The following is a 23,375-nucleotide window of genomic DNA, read 5'->3' on the forward strand; positions in this document are numbered from 1 at the left end:
CTACCCCTCCTCTACTCATTCTTTTCTTCTCTCAAAATAATGTTCTTTTAAAAAAAAAAATGCATTTTAGCCCCTTGCCACCTCTTAAATGCCTTTTTTTAGTAGCACTGAATCCTGACAGGTTAGCCAGCTCCCCACCAGCGGTAGGTGTTGAGGTGGGACAGGCTGGTGACGGTGGGCTGGTAGCAATCTGGAGTGATGGCGGTGCGGCAAGAGGAAAGACAAATACTCAGATCCAAACTGCACTTAGAAATAGCCTGAGCCCTCTTAAATCTTAGATTGGTCTATACACTTAGTTTTCCAGTATCTGTCTTTTTTTCAAAAAAGGAATTATGATAATCAGAATTTGTAAAACATTCGGAGAGACATCCTGTCAAAAGTGATCAGTATTTTTGATATGTAAAGATGAGACTTTTAGGTTATCTTGAGGCATTTGCTTTATATAAGTTGCTTTTACTCTGGGAAAGTTAAATGAATTAATGTTGCCTAATTTCAAGGACCCTGATTGAGACAAAGTATAAATTATAATTTTGTCATTTTAATCTATCCATGTGTATATACTTTGCCTTTGTTCTATCAACTATCAGTGTTTAAGAAAAGAGTTTCTGGAGTCAGATCTGTTGGAATCTCACTATTAAGTGGCTGTGAATGAAATGCTTCTGGAGCCTTAGTTTCCTCATGTATTCATGTAATAGCTAATTGAGCAGCAGCTGTGCACAGTATTTGAGGGGTTAGGGATAGTAACAGTGGACTTAAGAATGTGACACCAAAAAATCCTGCCCTCATGGAACTTCCCTTCTATCTGGGAGAGACAATAAAATATTAACAGCATTTTTATTCTAGAGGGTTTTTTTTTTTTTTAAAGATTAAGGCAATGCATATCGTTTTCTATCTGTACAGTGATAAATCAGGGCGTCGTCTTTTTGGTGTTTGATTCTTCTCATGACTAGTTTTGTGTAGGAATAAAGTGAAGTTTGTTGAGCATATTGCTTATCTAAAACCTTGATAATTAGTAGTAATTTTTCATCGGTGAGGTTGAATACATTAATTTTCCCTGATACTGTTGGGTACAGAAGATTAAAAGGATGGCCATTAGTCTCATCAATATATGTGTTCTTTGCTCTCCAACAGCCACCAAAAAAGACTTCTAAAAGAGAAAAACCTAAACAGAAAGCCACTCCCAAAAGTAAGAAAACTGTAAAAAGTGCTAATGTTAAGAAGGCAGATAGCAGCACCACCAAGAAGAATCAAAACAGTTCCAAAAAAGGTAGGTTAGTGATGACACATTTTGAGCAACCTTACAGATCTAATTCATGTGCTGTAAGAGGTTTGAAGTGTGTATTTGCAAAGTAGACAAACTGCATAGAAAATTGGGGAAAGGTATACCAGTATGCACGTTTTTCGTGTCATTTTTCAAGTGGTGGTTTCTAATTTTACCTGATACCCCTTTGAGAATCTAATGAACGCTTGTCTTACTTTTAGAAAGTGAATCTGAGGATAGTTCAGATGACGAACCTTTAATTAAAAAATTGAAGAAGCCTCCTACAGATGAGGAGCTAAAGGAAACCGTGAAGAAATTACTGGCTAGTGCCAACTTGGAGGAAGTCACAATGAAGCAGATTTGCAAGGAGGTAATTGGACAAATTCTTGGATCGTTTTGCTTTTATTTGAAAAATTCTTTCACTTTTTCCTCAGTTCAAAGTGAGGTTTGTATGTGTGTTCATTACTGAGCAGACGTCTGGACTGCTCTGTGCCGGGCCCCCCGCGGGTGCTGGGGTGCTGCCTTAGAGAAGTGAGCCAGAGTCTGCCCTGGACTCGCTGCGTACGCAGTAGGGCGGTGTATCCGGTGAATGAACTTGAAGTGACAGACTCCAGACTGGGAAGAACTTTCTCTTCCTGCTCGGGAAACTGTGTTTATTGATGCATCCTTAGATTGTGTTAGTTTTCAAAAGCAGCATCTCATGGACCACCATAGTTTTAGCATTACTGTTGTATTAAGATGCTGTATCACGTTCTTAGTTTAGACTTCTGTGAAGTTTTTCTGCTACTCAGAAAATAAAATGACCTAGGCTTGAAGATGATTCCTTATATTCTATACCCCAGATCAAAACTGGGAGATTTTACAATCTAGTTTCTGATGCTAAAAACCAAATTAACATTTCAAATGTACCAAAGGTGAAATATTCTATACTCTTGTTAAGGCCTTGACTACTGTTTTGTTTATTCAGCATTCACTGAGCCTCTATTATGTACCAGACACCGGGATAGATTTCGGGGTAGAGCTGGAGAATCTGTTAGTTGCCTACTGGGGGCCTACCGTTCAGTGAGGTGGGACGAGGTGGCTGTGGTGCTGAGCTGGGGACAGTCGGTGGGGGTGGGGCTGGAAGCGAGTGGAGGGCACCACGCCACCACGGGCACCACGGGAGGAGCTGGCCCTGCCTGGCCCTGGGCGGAGGGGACACGTCCTGGAGCATAAGCTGCTCCATGCAGGGAGCAGTATCTACACGTGCACGTACAGTGGGCAGTGACTATGAGGAATAGTAATTAGTTTAATTTGGGTGAAAACTAGAGTTGGAAGGAAGGAAATCTTCATAGAAGTTAGGTAATAAAGAGGAGAAGTTTTGCAGATCTTACCTAGGCCTTGTTGCAGAGTTTAGTTTTTCCCTTGAAACTAAAAGGAGAATTGGGAGGCTGGGTAGGATATTGGGACCTGATTGACAGGGGCGTACGCAGGCCGGTTTTCAAGAGTCCTCTTGGACACCCTGAGAAGACAGGATGAAGAGCGGGATGCGAGGCAAGGAAGCCAAGTTGGCCATAGCCAGACAAACGTGGCCATAATGCAAGTCAGAAATCAGGAGAGCTTGGTCAGAGGTGGTTCCGTGTGGGTGTTAGGGCGCAGCTGCATTAACGGTCTGTGGGAAAACACAGGGTGCACCCCGAGGGAGAGAGTTTGGTTCTGGACATTGTGAGTGAGGTGCTTAGAACATCCAAGTGGGAGAGACTGTGACCACTGTAATTCTCCCAAGTTCAGGGAGAGGCCCAGACTGGGCTACTGCTGCGAATTAAAACCAGAAGTCTAGATAAGGTGGCCCAGGGGAGAAGGTAACGGGTGAGAAAAGTGAAGGACACAGAGTCCTTCAGACTCCCTGAGTTGAGAAGTATTTCTACAGAATGTAAAAATTGTAGAGAGAGAGGTGCTGTCAAAGCCAAGAGAGAGGAGACAGTTTCTAGAACAGTCAGGAGTGGGTAGTGCCAGTTAAGAAAAGGTCATGGCCTTCGATGGGACAGCGGGCAGTGGCTATGGAAAGCAGCTCTCGAGGGGAGTAATACGAAGTGCCCTGTAAACATCAAGACACACTTCCCCTACTAATAAGGAAGATAGAAATGGAAAGGAAATAGTTCTGCTTATTAGCTTGACAGGATCTTTATCAAGATCATGCTAGTTTTCATGCTTGGCAGTGGATAGACAGAGATCTTCACTCATGCATGAAGTTGTAACACTTTGGAGAATAAGTAGTGGCTTAAAATTTAAACCGCAGTAGCCCTGTAAGCCGGCAGCTCTGCTTTTAGGTCCGTGCTAAAGACACAGTCACATCTGCACAACGTGAGCACGGTAATGCTCAGCGTGTCTGTAATGCTGAAAAGTCAGAAACGACCGAAATGGCCATGGGTAGAGAAATGTTTCACATGGTACATGTGCACTTTCGGAATGCTACGTAGCAGTTCAAAAGACCCTGGAAAAACCTTCCAGGTATTGTCAACTTTTTAAAGCATCTAGAATGTTATCCCATCTGTGTAAATACAGAAAATCCGTATTGCCATTGATACATTTATGAGTTTGTGTAGAAACTCATTCATAAAGGTCTGGAAGAACACACAGCAAAGTGGTAACTGGCTTCCTCTCGGGCAGGGACGAGGGAAGAGAGAAGGGAGAGGAGCCCTCTGCATTTGGTCTTTGTGAAAACACTTCATGTTATTTTTTAAGGTAATTACGGCAGGGAGAGGTCCAGTGAGAAAACTTGAGGGTTTTTTTTTTCCCCATAATATTTTATTGTCAAATTGTTTGAGGGGTTTTTTGACTCTGCAATTAGAAGATAATTGTTCACTTAATAAGGGCAGTTTCAAGGATGGTAAATGCGAGGATTAAGTACCCTTGGACAGAGAATCAGTCCGAGAATAGCGAGGAACGTGAAGACAGCTTGTGTTTTAAACGCCTTGCCGTAGAAGGGAAGTCCTAGTTAACCGGGGGTGAGGGCACAAGTCGGTAAACTACTACTTAAGGAGGCCGGGGAGAGAGAGCACGTGCTTATGTCAGGCTGAGGACTGGTGTGGGGGAAGCAGGAGAAGCTGATGGACGGGAGAGTTCCAGAAAGGGTCCCTGCAGCAGTAAGTGGGGAATATTGATGAATCCAGATACAGATAGACTGGAGGGAAAGGCACGGGGCAACGCTGGAAGAATTCATGATGGTGGATTCTTGGCCAAGAGCAGGAAGGAGGAAGGGATGAAAATGCCATTGACCCAACAGGAGGACCTGCTGAGAGATGGTCAGGTTCCCGGGAAGACGCAGACCTTGACACCATGAACTTGGCATGGGCCTGTCTTTTAGAAGTTCTGTTTTCCCACAGCAGTGTTTCCTCTGGATCAGTCCTAGAAGAATGGTAGTTAGACCAGTTCAGGGTGGAGTCTTGCAGAGAAAGAACAGGGGGTGAACGACAGGGTGATGTAAATGATCGACTCTGTTTCCAGTGCTTGACAGACTGCAGTCTGTGGGCCAAATCCCTCTTACCACCTGTTCTTGTAAATAGTTTGATGTGACAACAGCCACATCCATTCATTCAAGTGTTGTCTGTGGCAGTGTTCATGCTACAGTGGCCCAGTTGAGTAGTAGTGACAGAAACTGTGTTCCTGGAAAAGCTGAAACCCTTTACAGTCTGGCCCTTACCTGGCAAAGTTTGCTCACCTGATCTAGCCCTCGGGAGCGAAGCCGGCAGGCCTGTGTGATGGCAGGCCGGGGAGTGATCGTGAGGTCAAGCAGGTGACGAGGTGACCAAAGAGAGGGACGTTTAGAGTGAAATTGTAGGAGCAGAGGACCCCTGTGACCACCTGGGTCCCAGGGATTGAACCTAGCCGACGGGCGGAGCTGTGCAGTGGAGGCGGGAGCCCGTCAGAGTTCACGTCGAGGAAGACCGGAGGATACCTCAGCGGGACGTCTGCCAGATGGACGGCTGGCATAGGGGATTCAGTCCACTTACCTGCCGTCTCTGTGCCGGCATTTCCCTCGCCTGTGGGTGTGAATTCAGGGGACACTCCCAGGAGTGTAGATGACACTGAGAATGTCCGCATCCTAGTTTAGTGCCGCTCGTTTGCAGTAGGTGTATATGGTGAACCAGAATGCTTAGAATGTACGTGCAGCTATTTGTACACTGTCTACGTTTCTTCTGTATCTAAAGATAAACTGTAGGGGCGCCTGGGTGGCTCAATCGGTTAAGTGTCCGACTTCAGCTCAGGTCATGAGCTCACGATTTGTGGGTTCAAGCCCCGTGTTAGGCTCTGTGCTGACAGCTCAGCCTGGAGCTGATTCAGATTCTGTGTCTCCCTCTCTCTCTGCCCCTTCCCTGCTCATACTGTCTCTCTCCTTCTCAAAAATAAGCAAACATATTTTAATATCAAAATTAAAAAAGATAAACCTTAAGACTGGATTTTTAAATCTGTTAATTTTTCACTCTAGGTATATGAAAATTATCCTGCTTATGATTTAACTGAAAGAAAAGACTTCATAAAAACAACTGTCAAAGAGGTAAATACATCCACCTTTTCTGATTTTGATCATTTTGAAGGTATAAGACAAATTATATCAAATACTATATATTTTTCCAAAACCTTCATGTCACTGTATCACATTTGATCCTCAGATTTTCTCGAAATAGATGGGCAAAGTATTTTTCATTCCCATTCTAGAGTTCAACAATAAAGTCTGAATATTAGTGACAAAACTTGCCCTCCGGCTCTCAGCACGCACGGGCAGCCAGGCGCAGCACGGTCTCTCCCCACTGCTTGAGCATGGTCCCTGTGCACCGAAGGCGGGTCCGCAGTGGCTGTATTATCCCGGCTGCAACAGATTTCCCAGGGTGACAGTAGTAAAACAAGTTGTAAAAAGCAGGGGGGGGGGGGTGCTGATTTTTGTGTTCCTGATACTGTATTTTGGATAGAGGAAGACGGTGCTTCTCTCTCATTGCAGCTGATTTCTTGAGGCAGAGGCGACAGAGGGCTTGTGCCATGGACGTCAAGATCTGATTTATACCGTTCTACCAGCAAAGAGAATGTACTTCCTTTTCTAACCCTTGCAGGCGTTGCGTTGGCAGAACCTATTGCTGATCTTTTTATCTTGAGTGTTAAGTAAATTTGAGTTTGTTGTTTTAAATTGCATTTCTATGCAGTTTTTAGTTTAAAATTTTGCATGGCAGTAATTGTTCCTTGCTTTTATAGCTGTATTTTGTACATTTTGGATTTCTTTATATGAGAGCGTAGATTCTTGAACTGTTGTAGTTTTTAGTGCGCTTAGTACTCGCTTGTTTCAGATATACTTTTAACCAAGTAGAAGAAACGATGACCGACATTTATACATGCAGAGACCATGGCAGTATTTAGATGAAGTACCTTGAATACACATCTGACGGTGGCAGTGTGTTCATCGTCAAAACTCGACAGGCTACCCAGACTAAATTGGAAAGCGTCTGCTGCATGTGTATGTATGTCAAATTGTCAGCATGACAAACGTGACAGAGGTTATTTTTGTATTTTTAAAAACAAATTTGTTGTATATAAAGTTTTTTTATTTCTTTTGTGCAGATCAATTTTTAAACTCCTACTGGTAGGTATCTTTACAATTATAAACGGAAATGTCAGTGTTCGGCCAGATGGTATATGACGGAGCAGCGAAATCAGAATTCAGTGGGGAAAACCCTGAAGGAACAGGTCGTTCTCTGCCTCACAAGTGTCAGCAGTTTGTAGTCTTAGTCTTAGCCCTGCGGCTGGCTGTAGATACGTTGTATGTTAAGGACAGACGGAACCCACACAGCAGAACTTCAAAATTGGGGGGCAGGGCGGGGTTAAGGACCGGCACATTTGGCTTATAATAAATGAACTGGTTTTTACTAACTGCTTTTGCCCATCTAAAATGCTGATGGAAACCTGGCCACCTTTACAGTTAGGACAAATGCACCGAGCACAGTGCTGGAAGGTAATGTGTAGGCAGTGGTGGGGCTCTCTGACGAAGTATTTCTCAAAAGTGATGAGAGACTTATTTTTAACATTAAACAAGTTTAATGTATTTGAGGAATCAGGGCTTTTGGGTTTTAAATTTTGGCCAATCAGGATTCTAGGTGATCAACACACATCCCGCTCCTGAATTAGACTGTTTTATCTTTTACATTGTCTTAATCAGTTTATTAAATAATTTCTGAAGTTTAAAAACATCCTGCTGATGAGAGAATTAGGCCTTTGATAAACCAGTTGAGTGTTTAAAATATCCATCCAGAAAACACAAAGTACATAAAAATGATAAATGTTGGCCATATTTTCACAGATTTGACTTGTTTCTTGATAAATACAAACAAATGACTAAATGAGACCTAAGAATTGGCCATTGATTTTAAATATTTAATTTGTTCCTATAAACCTTGTCAATAAAAACATAAACCCATGCTCTTGTCTCTTGCATTAGTGTCTTCTGGCTTCGGTAGCGTTTCCTCCCTAGATGAGCATTTCAAACAGGGAATGTGTTGTTGCTGACTTCTTATGAGAGAAAAAGCACACAGTGGAGGGGCTGGAAGAGAGAGAATCCCAAGCAGACTCTGCGCATCAGTGCAGAGCCCAACGCTCAAACTCGCAAACCCATGAGAACGTGACCTGAGCCGCACTTTAGACTCCAACGTGACTGAGCCACACCAGTGCCCCTGAATGGGGATTTTAATGGACTTCGCCCCATTTAATTTGGCATCCTGGTCAGTCAGTTATCACTGATCACTTCTACGCTGAATACATACTAGGAAGAAATCCTGAAGGAAAACTTGAAAGTGATCCCACAAAACTAAGGTGAGTACAGTTACCAGTTGTCTCTTACAAGCGTTTACTTGGAAGGGGGTGCGCAGGAAGGCCCAGGAGCCACACAGGTCTGCGGGCGCGGGGAGGCGATGGCGGGGTGCGGGACGCCTGTGGGGAGGGGCCCCGGTTACCGCGCAGGCTCACCACTCCAGGGCACAGTGTATTTGAAAAACAAGTCTAGGTTTTATTAAGCAGTTTTCCACAACCAGCTGTTCACAGTCTGCAGTTAAAGCATTGTGTAGTCACTGCTCTTCCATTACAAAATATTCAAACCGTGAAAAACATTCAAAGAAAAGAAAAGTACCATGGCTCCTGAAAGAACAAAAAGCTGTCACTTGGGACAGGAAACTATTAAATACACAGTCACTGCGCTTGAGCTACCAAGGATTCTCCTTACTTTGCTTGCAGCACAGCACAAGTTTTAGTGCCCAGAGACTAACTGTGAACCATTTCAAACTTAAAATATTTTGCATTTATCACTAAACACATGCTAGTCTTTACATTTTTAAAGCCTAATACTTCCCAGTCAGTACAAGGAGTCTCATCGAATAATCTACCAATATTTTCCTGTGTTAACCCAACTTTGAAATCAATTGACTGCTGTTTGCTTTCTTGTGTTTGTATCATACTCTGATGAGGAGGAAGGTGTCAACTCCTTAAAGTTTGCATAAAACTCTTATTTCTACTGACAAGCTGACTTTAAATTTTAAAAATATCTAATATTTTGAAAAACTTCTTCAAAGTCCTTTTAAGACCCTTTTTCTTTTAACACTAATATAATTGAAAGAACCATTCAGACTTTTTAAAACAAAAGCATTTAAATTACCATACGCTCTTCTAACTTCTTGGCAAGATAAGCATCCTGAAGTCCCTGAAACCAGGGTCACTGAATTCTTTTGCCATTACGGGGAACAAGGAAAAAGTAAGTATGTGCCATGTCCTCCAGCTTTTAAGATATGGCTTTAAATAAATGTGTAGTATTTACCAGGAAATCTCACATTTTTCTGCAGTTTTCCAGTGGACCTGCCTATGGAATACTGAAAACATAATGCTGTAAAAAATATTCCTAGAGATTGAATCTGTTATTTTAAAAAGAGGCAGTAGAGAGAGGTTTTTTTAATTAAAGTATTCTGACAAGATCTTTTTGCAAGTGGTTGCCAAAATTCAGGCGACCAGGAGTGTGCCGTGCGGCCAGAGGCGGCTCCGAGAAGAACGGCCACGTTCTCCTTGGGCCCAGGAAGCCGGTGCCAGCTCGAGGCCGGGCTGATGCACACGGTGCCTGTTCTGAAGGGATTGAGAAGTTTGTTGTTCGCCAATGAGAGCACGAGTCTGAAATGTGTCCTCACAAAAGATCCCTGGATTTTAAATTTCTTTTGAATACCCAGTGGAAGGAAATATGTACAATATAAAATAGTCTAGAAGCTTCATTTACTTTTAACTGAAGAGTCTGTGCTGTATCTGAAAGGGAAAGGTTTCTATCTAAATTTTAAGTAAAAGCTCAATTTTGGAGCTATATAAAAATCTTAAGGCTCATTGGCAAAGGGAACTGATGAACTGACGGAAGAAAAATACATGGCTTTATCTGGTTTTTTAATTGCCGCTTGGTTTCTCAGTGTTTGAAAACTGAGGCACGAAACAAAATGTCAGAATTTGAAGGGAATCTCCAACCAGGGAAGAACTCCTCGCTTAATTTAAGGTTAAAGACTGCCTCGGCCACGCCTGGGGAAAACAAAAGGGACTAGAAGTGCTTACAGAAGGACCCCAGGGGTAATGCTCTCGGGAGGATTCCGTGTCTTGAGTTCATGAACGTGAGGTTTGACGTGTGTTTCAAACGTTACCGTCTGGTCTCCGGAGAGAGCTGGGTGCACCCACAGTCCGTTCAGAACGCCGCGATCTTGCTTGCTTCCCGAACCCCGCTCAGGTAGGCCCCCGTAACAGTCTGTGGGAAATGCCTGTTTGTTGCCTGCAAGAAAAAAGGTGCGTAATTTGAGATCACATACAGGGAAGTGAGATGAGAACCCAGACGAACACCGCGTGCACACACGCCGGGCCTCAAGTACGGACGGGCGGCAGGCCCTCCCCGGTGCTGTTACCACTGGACCCCACCCCCGCCTGCTTCACCCCTCCCGAGGACGACTGGGCGGCTCACCTGAGGACACTGCCTACATTCACACCACATCCTGGAACTAAGTCATGAAGACGGTCCCTGCCCACTGGCCCCCGGAAAGCTATCTCCCTGTTGGAATCCGTGACCAGTGAAGCCCAGAAAGCGAATTGAACCGTCGGCGGCCGTGGAGGTTTGCTAGAGGACTGCTGCAGGACAGAGGGAGCCCGCCGACAGCCAGGAGACAGGAGGGGAGGGCTGTCCAAGAGGTCGGAGTGGGAACACAGCCCGCAAACTGGGACAAGCAGCAGATTGATGTGTGGCTTGGGAGCTGGGGCGGGGAGGTGACAAAGTCTGGGGTGTAGCCATGGAAGACGGTCACTGGTGCGAGGTGAGCCGATCTCAGAAGATGGACAAGGGCATGAAATAGAGGAAAAGTTCCGTGTGAACTAAAGTATGTTCCACGCCCCCCAGATTGATGGCTGGACGGAAGCAGGGAGAGCTGGGGGGATGAGCAAGAGGAGTGAGTACAGTTACTGGGGCGCGGAGTGGTTCCGGTCCGTTAAGCGTCTTACTCTTGGTCACTATCTCATGGTTTGTGGGTTCAAGCCCTGAGTTGGGGTCTGCACTTGATGGTGCAGAGCCTGCTTGGGATCTGTCTCCTCTCTGCCCCTCCCCCTGCTCTCTTTCTCAAATGAACTAAAAAAATAATAAACATTAGAAAATACAATTGCTAGTAGGGGGTAGAGAATGGCAGAAACCTCAGAAAAATGGCTTTAAAAATGTTTTAGGGGCACCTGGGTGTCTGACTTCAGCTGAGATCATGATCTCACGGTTTGTGGGTTCAAGCCCCATGCTGGGCTCTGTGCTGACAGCCTAGAGCCTGGAGCTGCTTCGGATTCTCTGCTTCCCTTGCTCTCTGCTTTTCCCCTGCTTACGCTGTCTCTCAAAACTAACCATTAAAAAATTTTTTTTAATAAAAAAAAGTTTTAATATTTTCAATATGAAGTGACAACTGTATCACACGAGCCTAACACAGCTCCTCGCGAGCAGCGGACACTTGTGCCTGGCCTGCGGCCACGCTCTGCTCCCACAGATTTGCAGGCCAAGGACGATCCACACAGCCAGTCCTTAAACGATGTTCACCCACACATCAGGAAGAGCAAAGATGGCTCTATTCTAGATGGCGCTGGAAGACCTGGGCGGTCCCAGACTGTAGCCCACAGAGGATGAGAGCAGATGGGAGAGCACTGAGGGTCCCAAGTCTGGGAGGGCAGATGGGGGGTGACCCAGAGCAAGCCAATTCACCCCAAAGAAACCTGAAAGCATTTCAGCCACTGGAAGTATCTGGAAGGACAGATGCAGGGGCTGGGCCCCAGTGAAAACAGGACGAAGAGCAATCTGGTCCCTTGCCTGCTTCCCCTCCCCCGCGCACCCCTCCTCCCCCCTGGGGATCAGAGGCCGAGGTGGGGGTGAGGCACTAAGGAAAATGGGGATGAAGTGGGTCTTCAAAACTAAGAGAAAGGCTCCCAGAATGTTCCCAGAGAAAAGAGCTATAGGTGGACAGATGTTTGGGGAGCCAACCACCCCTTAGCAAGCTTGCGGGCGCTCTCAATAGGCTGTTTTTGTAAAAATGCCTCGCTCCAATCTGAGCAGACTGTCAAAGATGGGGTATTTGGCCAAGTGGGAGGCAGAGGATAACGGAAGCAAGCCAGGAACTGAGGAGTCCTTAAGCAAGAAGAGGGTGCTACCAAAGGAATACTCTGAGGACGAGAAGGTGCTCCTTAACCAAAATTTCAGAGGTCAATTCAAGGAAGGTGGCTTTCCCCACCACAAACAGGATGAGAAGACAGACACGAGCAACAGCAGCAAAGACGGTCAGAAAATCAACTCGGGAGTCCCAACACATGTAACAGAGATCCAGAAACGAGAGAAATAAAAAACGTGACAAGAAAACGATCAGAAGACAGACATCAAGGACGGAAGGCTATGAGCTTCTAGATTACAAGCAAGCAAAAAAACAGGCGCAGAAAAACAGTCATCAAAACAGCAAAACACTTCTCAACAGAAGTGAACCAAGGAAGGAGCCGGGCCACTTCCTTCCATAGGGGGGCTATTATCAAAACCCAGGAGACAGCACGTTGTTGGTAAGGATGTGCAGGAATTGGAGCCTTCATGGGGCGCCTGAGGGGCTCAGTCAGTTGAGCATCTGACTCTTGATTTCGGCTCAGGTCATGATCTCACAGGTTCATAAGTTCAAGCCCCGAGTCAGGCTCTATGTTGAGACTGCAGAGCCTGCTTGGGATTCTCTCTCACCCTCCCTCCCTCTCTCTCTCTCTCTGTCCCTCTCCCTCTCATACACACCCTCTCTCTCTCAAAGTAAATGTTTAAAAATAATTTAAAAAGCTATTTTGAAAGTTATGATTCTGACTTTGGAAGAACTACAGCAATGGGCAGTGAGTAGAAGGAATCACACATGAAATTCCTTTAATGTTTAATGACAAAAAATAGTCAAGATGGTACATGATATGTTATGTGCAGTTTACCACAATTAAAGGAAAAAAAGAAGAGAGGGATCTAGAAGATAAAAACCTGGAAGATGGGGAGGAGGGCCCAGGCGAGAGGACCCCTGGAGGGGGAGTTCTCCGGCGGAGCTGACGCACCAGCTCACAGGGACTCTGCGGAGACTGAGGGGAGCGGAGGCGAGGCCCGAGAGGCACAGAGAACGAAGCCAGCGGAAAAGGGGCCGGCGAGGAACTGAGAGCTGAGTGGGAAAGGGGCCCGCAAGGGAGGCGGGGGCTCGGCAGGAAGCCCCGGCACAGGGGCCCGGAGCCCGGTTCAAGTGTGAAGTAACCACACTCGGCAGGCTAACTCTAACCCGCTACGCAGTCAGCGATGTCTACTTTCTTTTTTGTATTATTAAAGACAATTTTTTTTAAGTTTATTTATTCTGAGAGAGAGAGGGAGGGAGGAAGGGAGAGAATCCCACATGGTCTCTGCACCCACAGTGCAGAGCCCAATGCAGGGCTCGAACCCACGAACTGTGAGGTCGTGACCTGAGCCGACCAAGTTAACCGACTGGCCACCCAGGCACCCGATGCTTGCTTTGTTAAATCCGAAGTCAACAACACAAATATTCAAAACCACGAAGTAAACTCCTGAAGAAACAACAGGAAGGGTTGGACCTGGCCATCCTGGGGTGGAGGAGGCGGCAGAGGGGGCATCTCTGCTGCTCTGGGGTCCTAGCGCCTTTGACCGGATCCGACTCTGCTGGTAAACGCTGGACCTAAGTCACCTGAACTAAAAGAAAGTCACCCAGAGGACAGGGCGTGGGTCCGGACGAGGGCACGCACCTCGCCGGCGAAGAAGACCGTCCCCTGCACTTCCTCGGCCAGGATGTCGTAGGCCTCGCCGCTCCCGCCTGTCTTCACGAAGCTGTAGGCCATCTGGATCCAGGGGTCCATGCTCCACCGAGTGACGAAATACTTCGTGGGCTCGGGGACCTCCTGCGTGGAGCGGAAGGAACCGGAGCCTGGGTCAGAGGGGCCTGGATGGGCTGTGGGCCCAGCACAGACCGACGCTCCCGGCTGCTTTGGAATCGAGGCACATCCCCCTACACTCTGCCCCTGCGGCTCCCCCGAGACCCCGACGGGCAGCTCCTCCATCCCCGGCCTGCAGCCTGCAGCCTCTCCTCTCTGCAGCTGGCTCCCACCCCACCCTTCATCCTCCGTCCTGCCAGAGACTTCATGGCTGCCAGCGGCTGCCACGTCCGGCGCTCCCTTTGGGACACCTGGCGTGTGCCCGGGGGACCTCAACGTGCGGCTCTCAGCAGGCAGCGCCAGCGGAAGTGCCGCAGTCTCTAGGTTTCGGGTACTTCTGTGCCGCTGACAAGCACCACTAGGAAAACCAGTTCTACAGGGGGGCGCCCCCGTTCCTGGGGGCTCAGCTAAGTGTCCGACTTTGGCTCAGGTCATGGTCTCACAGTTCGCAAGTTCGAACTGCACGACAGGCGCTCTGCTGTCAGCACAGAGCCTGCTTTGGATCCTCTGCTCCACCCCCGCCCCCCCCGCCCGCTCATGTGCTCTTCTTCTCTCAAAAAATAAACATTTAAACAATAAACATAGTTCTGTGGAAAGTATGTGCTAAGTTCCAAATAACTAATGTGGAAATGAGTTTCTGGACAAAACCCGGCAAGCTAGGGGCTCCTGTGAGACGGAATCAGATCAGGTAAAAGAACACCCCGGGTGCCTTCTCTTCTCAGTCATTTCATCTCCTCCTACTTCCACTCCTTTATCTGAAAAAGATGAAAGCTTCCAAATCTGCAGAGACCGTGAGATGTCCTCCACTGACCAATACAAAGTAGGTACCTTGAGCTCCTCTGTAAAAAAGAAGAGACTCGCTGCATCTGAAGGGTGCGAGAATATTCTGGACAATATCCGTTTGAAAGGAAAGTTGTCCTCAAAGCTTGCCAGGGTGTGGGTTAATACAGGAAGTGGGGGAAATGCTGAGCCTGTCGCATCCTTGTGAAAGAGGGGCTGTGGCGCTCGCTCCAGCAGCACGGACACTGAAGTAGGACCGGTGCAGAGGACATGCGCTTCGCCCCTGCAGGGAGGACACGCGGGTTCCAGAAGCCGCGTCTATACGTCTACACACTTCCCCACCACACTGCTGCCGTTTGCAGATGAGCATGAAGGAAGGAGGGGAGGGGAGGGAGGAGAAGGGTTGAGGAGAAGCGAGGGGGGGGAGAGGGGAGGGAGGAGAAGGAAGGGAGAGGGAAGGGGAAGGGAAAGAAAGAGGCATGTGTGTGATGTGAGCGAAGACAACGGTGTGAAAGGCAGTATGGAGTGTGGCTACGGACTCACTGTGTCCCCCTAAAATTCATATGACAGAACCCTAACCCCCTGGAACCTCAGACTGTGACTCTATTTGAGGAAGGGCCTTTCACGAGGTAATTCAGACCCAGTGGGGTCCCGAGGGTGGCCTGTGATCCAGTCTGACTGGTGTCCTTCTAAGAGGCAATTCGGACAGAGGTGAGCAGAAGAGGAAGACGGTGTGAGGCTGCAGCGGGGAGGGGGGAGGCGGCCGACTGCGGGCAGAGAGGGGCCTCGGAGGAGGTCAAAGCTGCCTGCACCTTGTCCTCGGGCTTGCCAGCCCCAGAATGGGAGAACACAGCCCTGCCCCGCCAGAACCCCGGCCGCGAGGCGGCCCTGACCTGCTCCTTGAACAGCTCCCGGAGGGCGGCCAGGCACTGCTGCAGCACCTGCTTGTCGTCCAGGGTCCTGACGGCCGCCACGGCCTCGCCGGCGACCACCGACATCAGCACGCTCTGCTGCTTCTGCGGACGCGGAGGGACAGCGGCTCACACTTTCTGCTCCAGTACAGGCGTCCCTCACCGCGCGGCTCCGACCCGGCAAAGCCCTGGTGCTCACACACCGCCCCTGATCCCCGCCGCCGCCACCCGTCTGTTCCCCTAGAAAAACTCATTATTCGTCTCTAAGTTTGGTTGTTCACAGCTGAACAACTCGGGAAGAAGGATAAATATCAAATTCAGGGTTCTCCTGGCTTTTTCCCTTCTAAGACCTTGTTCTAAGAGAAATAGAAGAAGATGGGAAGGCAGGTGGGCAGATAAAATGAGGGGAAAACAATCTTTCCCCAGCGGTAAAGAAGTTTTGCCCAAGCGCAGCCTTTTAACATAAAGGTTAAGTTAAACATAACCATAAACACAAAGGGGCGCCTGGGTGGCTCAGGTTCATGATCTCAGTTCATGAGTTCAAGACCCACCACGGGCTCTATGCTGACAGCACGGAGCCTGTTTCAGACGCTCTGACCCCTCTGTCTCTCTGCCCCTCCCCCACTTGTTCTCGTTCTCTCTCTCTAAAAAATAAGTATTAAAAAAAATTAAGGGGCACCTGTGTGGCTCAGTCGGTTAAGTATCGGACTCCTGATCATGCTCAGGTCATGATCTCATGGTTCATGAGATTGAGCCCCGCATCAGGCTCTGTGCAGACAGTGTGGAGCCTGCTTGGGATTCTCTGTCTCTCTCTGCCCCTGCCCTGCTCACTCTCTCTCAAAATAAACATTATACAACAATTAAGAATGTTTCTCAGACGGAAGAAGAAAGGGGCACGACAGAAGACCAGAGGTGACGCCTGTGCATGAGGTGAACATTGCGAGTCCCAGGGATGCCCCTCCCTCCCCCTGCTGCCCCACCAGTGACCTCTGCCGACACAGAGCCCCCCCCCCCCACCATCCGCTGCCCTCCACCGCTCACAGGACCCCACAGAGCAGTGCTCCGGCCTGAGTGCGCTGTGCTGACTACCCCTGAGCGGGCTCCCTGGCGGCACGAAATATCTGTTTCCAAAAAAACGAATCCGCTTCCCAGGGAGCGACATTAGTACTTGAAGAGAACGTGGCCGATGCTAGGGCTTCGCTGTGGGAACCGATCGCGTCCAAGGACCCGGCCAGCCTGTAAGCGCCTGTCCACAGCATCCGCCACGTCCATCAGGTCCTGCGCTTGACCCGGGAGTCATGCCCAATCCAATGCCACCCTGTAGTCAGGGAATCCAACCACACGTCACCGACTTTACCTGGGGGTCCATGTCATAGAAGACGGCGAAAAGCCCCCGCTTGCTGGCACTAGGCGGGACGTGGCCAAAAAAGTCCGCCCCTTGAACTTTACTGTCCCAAAATCTGTACGGGAACTCCAGGGCAACCTGGAGAGTGAGCAAGGAGAGAGAGACGGTTTGAGAGCTCCTGGAACCAGAAGTGCAATAATCTCTGGGGAACATTCTACGCTTAACTAAAGCGAGACACAGAAAACCAGACCTAAGACGCTCCCTTCCGTGCTCCCATCCGTCTGTTCTCAGAGCATCTGGCTTTCAGGCCATTCAGTCCTGCCCACCGATACCGGCAGGACCACTGACGACCCCTGGGCTGACCCAAGGATGCCAAGGCACTCCTGAGACCTGGTCCTGTGGCCGATGTCCTGAACCCCCCTTCCCCTAGGGCCACCAGCACCGGCACGTTCTGCTTACAAGAAGGTTTTACTTAAAGGCAGAGGGAGTGAAACCTTCTCCTCACTGGGACCAATTAATGGAGGGGAGGCTTGGAAAGCAGCCGAAAACCAAAAACAAAAACCCACTTTACTTATACATTTATATGCCCAGTTCAAGTTCCGAGTAACGCTCACTATCCTGACGTCAGGCACAGTCCGGCCTCGCCGGCTCCCTCCTCCTGTTCCGGTAATGGCCGTGGGTGCCCTTCACCGACAAGCACTCAAATGAAAATCTTGGGATTTTATTTTGATGAAAAAACGATCCATCCTCCCCCAGGATCGGAAGGTAAGGAGCCCCTGTCACCCAGAAGTCCTCTCCGGGGCATCGGGGCGCCGACGCGGGAGTGACTCAGTCACCTTCTCGATGATGCCGGCTCCTAAGCTGTTGAGGGCCTTCATCTTCTTGTCCGACAGCGGCGGGTGGAAGTGAATGGCACCTTTCTGCAGTAGGGCCAGGGGGACAGTGACCAGCACCTGTGGGGACAGCCAACAGTTCACACTCAACAGCACAACTCCCCAGTGGCTTCAGGAGCAGGAAAACCTCAGCACCCAAAGGACGTTCCTCTCTGTCGCCGATCACCAGACTGTCAACACCCCATGTTCTGGGAAGAGCAAGAGCCGCCACAGTTCCGTGCACAGGGCGCCTGGCTGAAAAGCAGCATCCACGCAAAAGAACTCGCAGGAAGGTCCTGATGGTTCATGACAGCCCCGGGTGAGAAGAATCAGCGGATGCCGATGGTGCAAAGCAGTACTAAGAGGAAATGGCCCCAAAAATGGACTCGACAGAACTACATATGTCTATCATTACTGGCCCTTTCTTTTTTTTTTATCTTTATTTTTGAGAGAGAGCACGCACACAAGCAGGGGAGAGAGAGAGGGTCACACAGAACCCGAAGCAGGCTCCAGGCTCTGAGCTGCCAGCACCGAGCCCGATGTGGGGCTTCAGCTCACAGACCACGAGATCATGACCTGAGCCGAAGTCCGATGCTTAACCCACTAAGCCACCGAGGCGCCCCTGACACTTCCTAATTCATGGCCAATACCTACCCCATGAACCCCAAAGAATTGGGGTAATGCTTAAAATTCGTGGGGCGCCTGGGTGGCTCAGTCAGTTGAGTGTCTGACTTCAGCTCAGGTCATGACCTCACAGTTCATGGGTTCGAGCTGATGTGCTGACAGCTTGGAGCCTGGAGTCTGCTTCAGATTCTATGTCTCTCTCTCTCTGGCCCTCCCTTACTTATGCTCTCTGTCTCTCAAAATAAAATAAATGTAAAAAAAAAAAAAGTTTTTTTAAATTAAAAGCACCTCATACAATATACATCAATAGGTTTCATAAACAGTAAAGCACATCAAAAACATTACGGATTACTGGGGTGCCTGAGGGGCTCAGTCAGTTACGCGTCCAACTCTTGATCTTGGCTCAGGTCATGATCTCACAGTTCACGAGATCAAGCCGCATGTCAGGCTCCATGCTGACAGCCTGAGGCCTGCTTCTGATTCCCTCTTTCCCTCTCTCTCTCTCTGACCCTCATGCTCACTGTCCCTCAAAATAAATTTAAAAACATTTTTTAAAACATTAAGGACTATTAGGGAGGAAGCGATTTATTGCAGGGTTTTCCTGCAATAATTCTTTCAGGAGAGCTGAAGGTACTGATGCTCACAGAACCTTCAAGAATGAGGCTCAAGCTCGCATCACAAAACCCAGCCATCAGAGAGCAGCGGCGTCCCCGCATGTCAGGAACTTCCGGCCCCAGCACCACGTGGCCAGTCACAGGAGGAGCCATCACTACCGCTCCCAGCTCCGGGGCCACACCGCTCACGGAACACGCTGTAAAATGGGCTCCGCGCGCCTTGCCCCACGACCCCCTTGCGGTTCATGAGCGGACCCGGGACCCTCGACTGGCCCCGCTGCGGAAAACCCAACAGCCCGACCACTATGCTGGTCAGAAGCGAAGGAAAAGCCAGGCCCTACCTTCCCAGCCTCACGCCAGGGCACCTGAGTGCTGGACCGTTTCATATTTAGAACCGCAGCTGCAAGGGAGTCTGGGAAGCCTGTGTATACGTGTGTGTGTCCACTTCCGTCTACACTGTAGGACAGCACACCTGGAGGAGCGTGCCGTGGAACTGCCTGCCAACCACCACGTCCGCCACCGCCCGTGGCAAAGACTTAGCGAATGTGGCTTGAAACCCAACCTCCAGGATCACAGAAAGGCCAGAGTTCTTCCTGTGGTTTTGTTGCTATTTTCTGCCACATGGAACTTTTTATGAAGTATAAATCATTTTCTCGGTCATCATCATGCAAGCAAAAAACCAAAGAACAACAATTATTCTCTTAGAAGCAGAAGGACTTCAAGGAAGTAAGATCTGGATATTTTCTTAACAACAAAATCGCTTCCAAAAGCACAGGAAGTGGGGCGCCTGGGTGGCTCAGTTGGTTAAGTGTCTGACCTCGACTCAGATTGTGGTCTTGAGGCCTGTGGGTTCAAGCCCTGCACCGGGCTCTGTGCTGTCAGCCCGGAGCCTGCTTCGGATCCTCTGACTCTCTCTCACTTTCTCTGCCCCTCCCTGGCTCACTGTCTCAAAAATAAACAAACATTAAAAAAAAAAAAAGCACACACCCACTTAGGTAAACGAACAGGCCAAAGAGATCCAGAGGCTCCGGCAGGGACTGAGCCAGCCCCCCGGGGAAGCAGCTGGGCCCACATTACACTGTGGCACTTGTTTATCCGTGGGTCACGCTGGGGTGGAAATCTTTCCCTTGTAAGTCAGGGAAGCTTCCAACTCAAACTGTGCGCTGTGTGCGGACTACTATAAAAACACTTCCTTTAAACATTCCAGAACAGACTTGAAAACACAGCCTGTGGCTACACCTCAATAACCCTGGAGAGCCGGATACAGAGAGAGACGAGCAAAGGGGCCTGGTTAGGGTCAGGCGGGGGGGACCCAGCGAGGGCCATCAAGAGGCAGAGTCACAAAAAACCAGAGGTTGAGCCATCAGCTGACCTGCAATTCTAATTTTTTTTTAACGTTTATGTGTATTAGAGAGAGGGGAGGGAGGGGGAGCAGGGGAGAGAGAGAGGCAGTGCACGAGCAGGGCAGGGGCAGAGAAGGAGAATCCAAAACAGGCTCCAGGCTCCGAGCTGGAGCACAGAGCCTGACCCACGAACCGTGAGACGGTGACCTGAGCCCAGGTCGGCCACCCAGCCGGCTCAGCCATGCAGGCTTTCAGCTGACTTGCAATTTTAAAGAGAAACATTAAAAAAAAAAATGTACCACCGGGAGGAGCTTGAGATCTAGCCTAGTTCTCAGCCGGGGGCTCACACATAAGGACACTGCTGGCCAGTGATCTGACCCTGGCCACGGGGGGGACTCACCGGAGGGGCTTTACAAGCATGACCAGACTGCCCCCCCCCAAGAATCTCTGGGGGTCGGGCTCTGCGGCCTTGCTGTCGAAGCCCCTCCCAGGTGGCTCTCAGTGAGCCAGGACCGAGAACCACGACTCCTCCTAACTGCCCTGCTGACATGCCCTCCTTTACTTCGGTATGAATATCATGCACTCTGAAATCCTTCTGGGCGACTGAAAAGGGCAGAGAGAGCGCAGCGAATCTAGGAATCCAGTGACGGTCCGTCATATATACATTGTGGTCATTTCAGACATAACTAAAGTGAAATAAACTTAGAGGGCTCATGCGTCCCGCTCCACCCAGGTAGCACCTCTGCTCACCAACACCTTGGAAATCTTTGTGTGACTCTGCGCAGTACAGCACCCTTCCATGCCCGCCTTCCAACGTTCTTTACAAGAAAGACCAGTAACATAAAAGGACCTCTGCCAGTTTCAAAATGAAAACAAAGCGGTCTTGACAAAAAATGATTCCATAGCAAAACAAACAAACCCACTACCTCTGCATGTACTGAATTAAACAAAATAAACTAAGTTTTTTGGGAATGCACGACTTCTCAGAGCCTTTAATACACTCATATATAACCCAAAAAGTAGACTGCAGCATACAACACTTTCAAACTTATTTGCCCAAAGAATTTCTCTTATTCAACTCTGAAGACTGAGAACCCAGAACCCACTTTAAGAAACACTACTCAGGTCGCCTGGGGGACTCAGTCAGTTAAGGGTCTGACTTCGCCTCAGGTCATGATCTCATGGTTCGTAAGTTCGAGCTCCGCCTTGGGCTCCGTGCTCACAGCTCGGAGCCTGGAGCCTGCTTTGGATTCTGCATCTCCCTCTCTCTCTGCCCCTCCCTCACTTGTGCTCTGTCTCTGTCAAAAATAAACACTAAAATAACAACACCATTCATGTCAACTAAGATTTAAAGAAAAATCAACAAATATGCACGATTCAGAATTCGGTCTACCATGAATCCACGCAGTGTTAGATCAGTTCGGTAAGGTTTGTGGGTCCTCACAGAACTGAGTGGAGACAGTGATGTCTTCGGGAATCACACAGACCCTGGCAGACTGCCACAGGCCAACTCTGGCGGAGAACAGTTTTCCCACACCCCTGGCCCCTGGCTGCTCCTGTGAAATGCCAGCACCTACCTTCTGTGCTGTACACACTGTCCCATCCGCAATGGTCACCTGCACTTCATCCCCTGAATAATCAATGCTCTGCACCTGTGCAAGAAAAACCAACCATGAAAACCTCGAGGGACGGGGCCGTGGGGTACAGGGTCCTCTCCAGGTCTATCATGAGACTTCAGGTCTCTGAGACTCTGGAGAATCACTTCCTGGCATTCAGAGACCTAAGTCACATGTACAGCTGACTTCAGGGAAGTATCACTCAGTCATTACAATTTATAGACGCTAAACACAGTCTAAAGTGAAATACACAGGCAAATGGCGGCCTCTGGGTTAGAGCAACGCACAACACAGACGTGTGGGGACACAGACCGTGAAAATGGCTGCACGGTCTCAGGGAGGTCGCGAGACCCTGGCATGCTCCATCGGTAACGAAAACGCCCCGAGCCACCTCGGCTCCCAGACAGTGGCGCCGCCTAACCAGCAGGCTCACGGCAAGCACCCGTCCCCCGGGAACTCCGCGAGCCCCGACCCTGACCTCCTCCCAACCAAGGCCAAACCAGAGCCGCCCCCCCCCCGCCCGCTGTCCAGACTCACCGGAGACTCGAGCCGAATGTCCAGTCCTTCCGCCAGCTTTTCAAGGATCACAGAGTAGCCTGGTGTTAGCAGAGTGTGGTCACCAGCAAACTGAGCAAAGAATTCGTTGTGGTCCCAGGAGCGAGCCGACACCTGGGAAATGAGAATGTGCAGGAAAGCTTATGTTACTCATTTTATTTTTTTAAATAAACTCTACTCACAACATGAGTTTGAACTCATGAGTCCAAGATCAAGAGTGACACGCTCCACCGACTGAGCCGGCCACATGCCCCAGCAAAGCGGATCTTGGAACAAACGGCAGACGGATGTGGGCGCGGGGACCACCCCTGCATAAACACACTCAGGGTATTACACATCAGTAGTTCTGGAAAAGGAGGACTCCACGAGTAAAACTGCACTTGAGCAACTCCATCAATAAATATGTCTTCAGCGCGGCACATGCGCAGAGGCTGAAACCCGGCCTGAGTCTGGAAAACAGGGTCACTCCAATCACAATGAAGTCGAACGCAGAGAGGTGCAGCGTTGGACAAGAGGTCGGGGTCTATTCAAAATACAGAGGGTCTGAGTACCAAGACCGCAGGGGTCAAGAGGCTGAGACAAGTTTAAGTTTACTTCAGCGAGACCAACAGACGGTAACTGCAGGCCTGCTCTACCTGGGACTCCCGAGAGCAGTGCTCCCAGCCCATGCAGGGTCCCACAGAGATGTCCGCGGGGCCTCCGTGGAGCAGGAGGAAAGGCCGGCAGCGAGCAGACAAGGCTCTGGGCCCCTCCCGGGCCCAGCCCAACAGCTGTCCTGCACTCGGTGCGCACACCGGGTCTTCACACACAGCATTAGGAGGAAGGTTCCTCTCGCTTTAAAAAAAAAAAAATCTAAACTGCTGTGGGGTCAATATGCTCTGAAGTCATGGTGTCTGAACTTTTCAGCAGCAGAACCATGGTTTCCTGTTTCCCCAAACCGGTTGGGGGTTCGGTATTTAGCTATGTGG

At 49.1% G+C, this 23,375-nt stretch overlaps 2 protein-coding genes across 3 annotated transcripts in view; one reads left to right on the top strand and one right to left on the bottom strand.

Annotated features, from left to right (window-relative positions):
- The window catches only part of DEK (DEK proto-oncogene), a 29,405-nt gene extending 21,701 nt beyond the window's left edge, over positions 1-7,704 (top strand). Inside the window, exons 7-10 of the mRNA XM_029945346.1 lie at positions 1,132-1,267; positions 1,483-1,631; positions 5,730-5,798; positions 6,240-7,704. Of these exons, the coding sequence (XP_029801206.1) occupies positions 1,132-1,267; positions 1,483-1,631; positions 5,730-5,798; positions 6,240-6,251 (366 nt within the window). The 3' untranslated portion in view covers positions 6,252-7,704. The remainder of the gene's footprint in view (positions 1-1,131; positions 1,268-1,482; positions 1,632-5,729; positions 5,799-6,239) is intronic.
- Positions 7,705-8,265: 561 nt separating this feature from the next.
- Positions 8,266-23,375, bottom strand: part of KDM1B (lysine demethylase 1B) — a 58,875-nt gene continuing 43,765 nt past the window's right edge. For both annotated transcript variants that reach the window (XM_029945345.1, XM_029945344.1), the window contains exons 15-21: positions 22,390-22,521; positions 21,814-21,888; positions 17,620-17,736; positions 16,796-16,921; positions 15,421-15,543; positions 13,562-13,714; positions 8,266-10,067 (exon numbers count right to left, since the gene is read on the bottom strand). In XM_029945345.1, the coding sequence (XP_029801205.1) occupies positions 9,984-10,067; positions 13,562-13,714; positions 15,421-15,543; positions 16,796-16,921; positions 17,620-17,736; positions 21,814-21,888; positions 22,390-22,521 (810 nt within the window). In that variant the 3' untranslated portion in view covers positions 8,266-9,983. The remainder of the gene's footprint in view (positions 10,068-13,561; positions 13,715-15,420; positions 15,544-16,795; positions 16,922-17,619; positions 17,737-21,813; positions 21,889-22,389; positions 22,522-23,375) is intronic.

Source organism: Suricata suricatta, chromosome 7 (genome assembly GCF_006229205.1).
Source record: "Suricata suricatta isolate VVHF042 chromosome 7, meerkat_22Aug2017_6uvM2_HiC, whole genome shotgun sequence".
Classification (NCBI taxonomy): Eukaryota; Metazoa; Chordata; class Mammalia; order Carnivora; family Herpestidae; genus Suricata; species Suricata suricatta.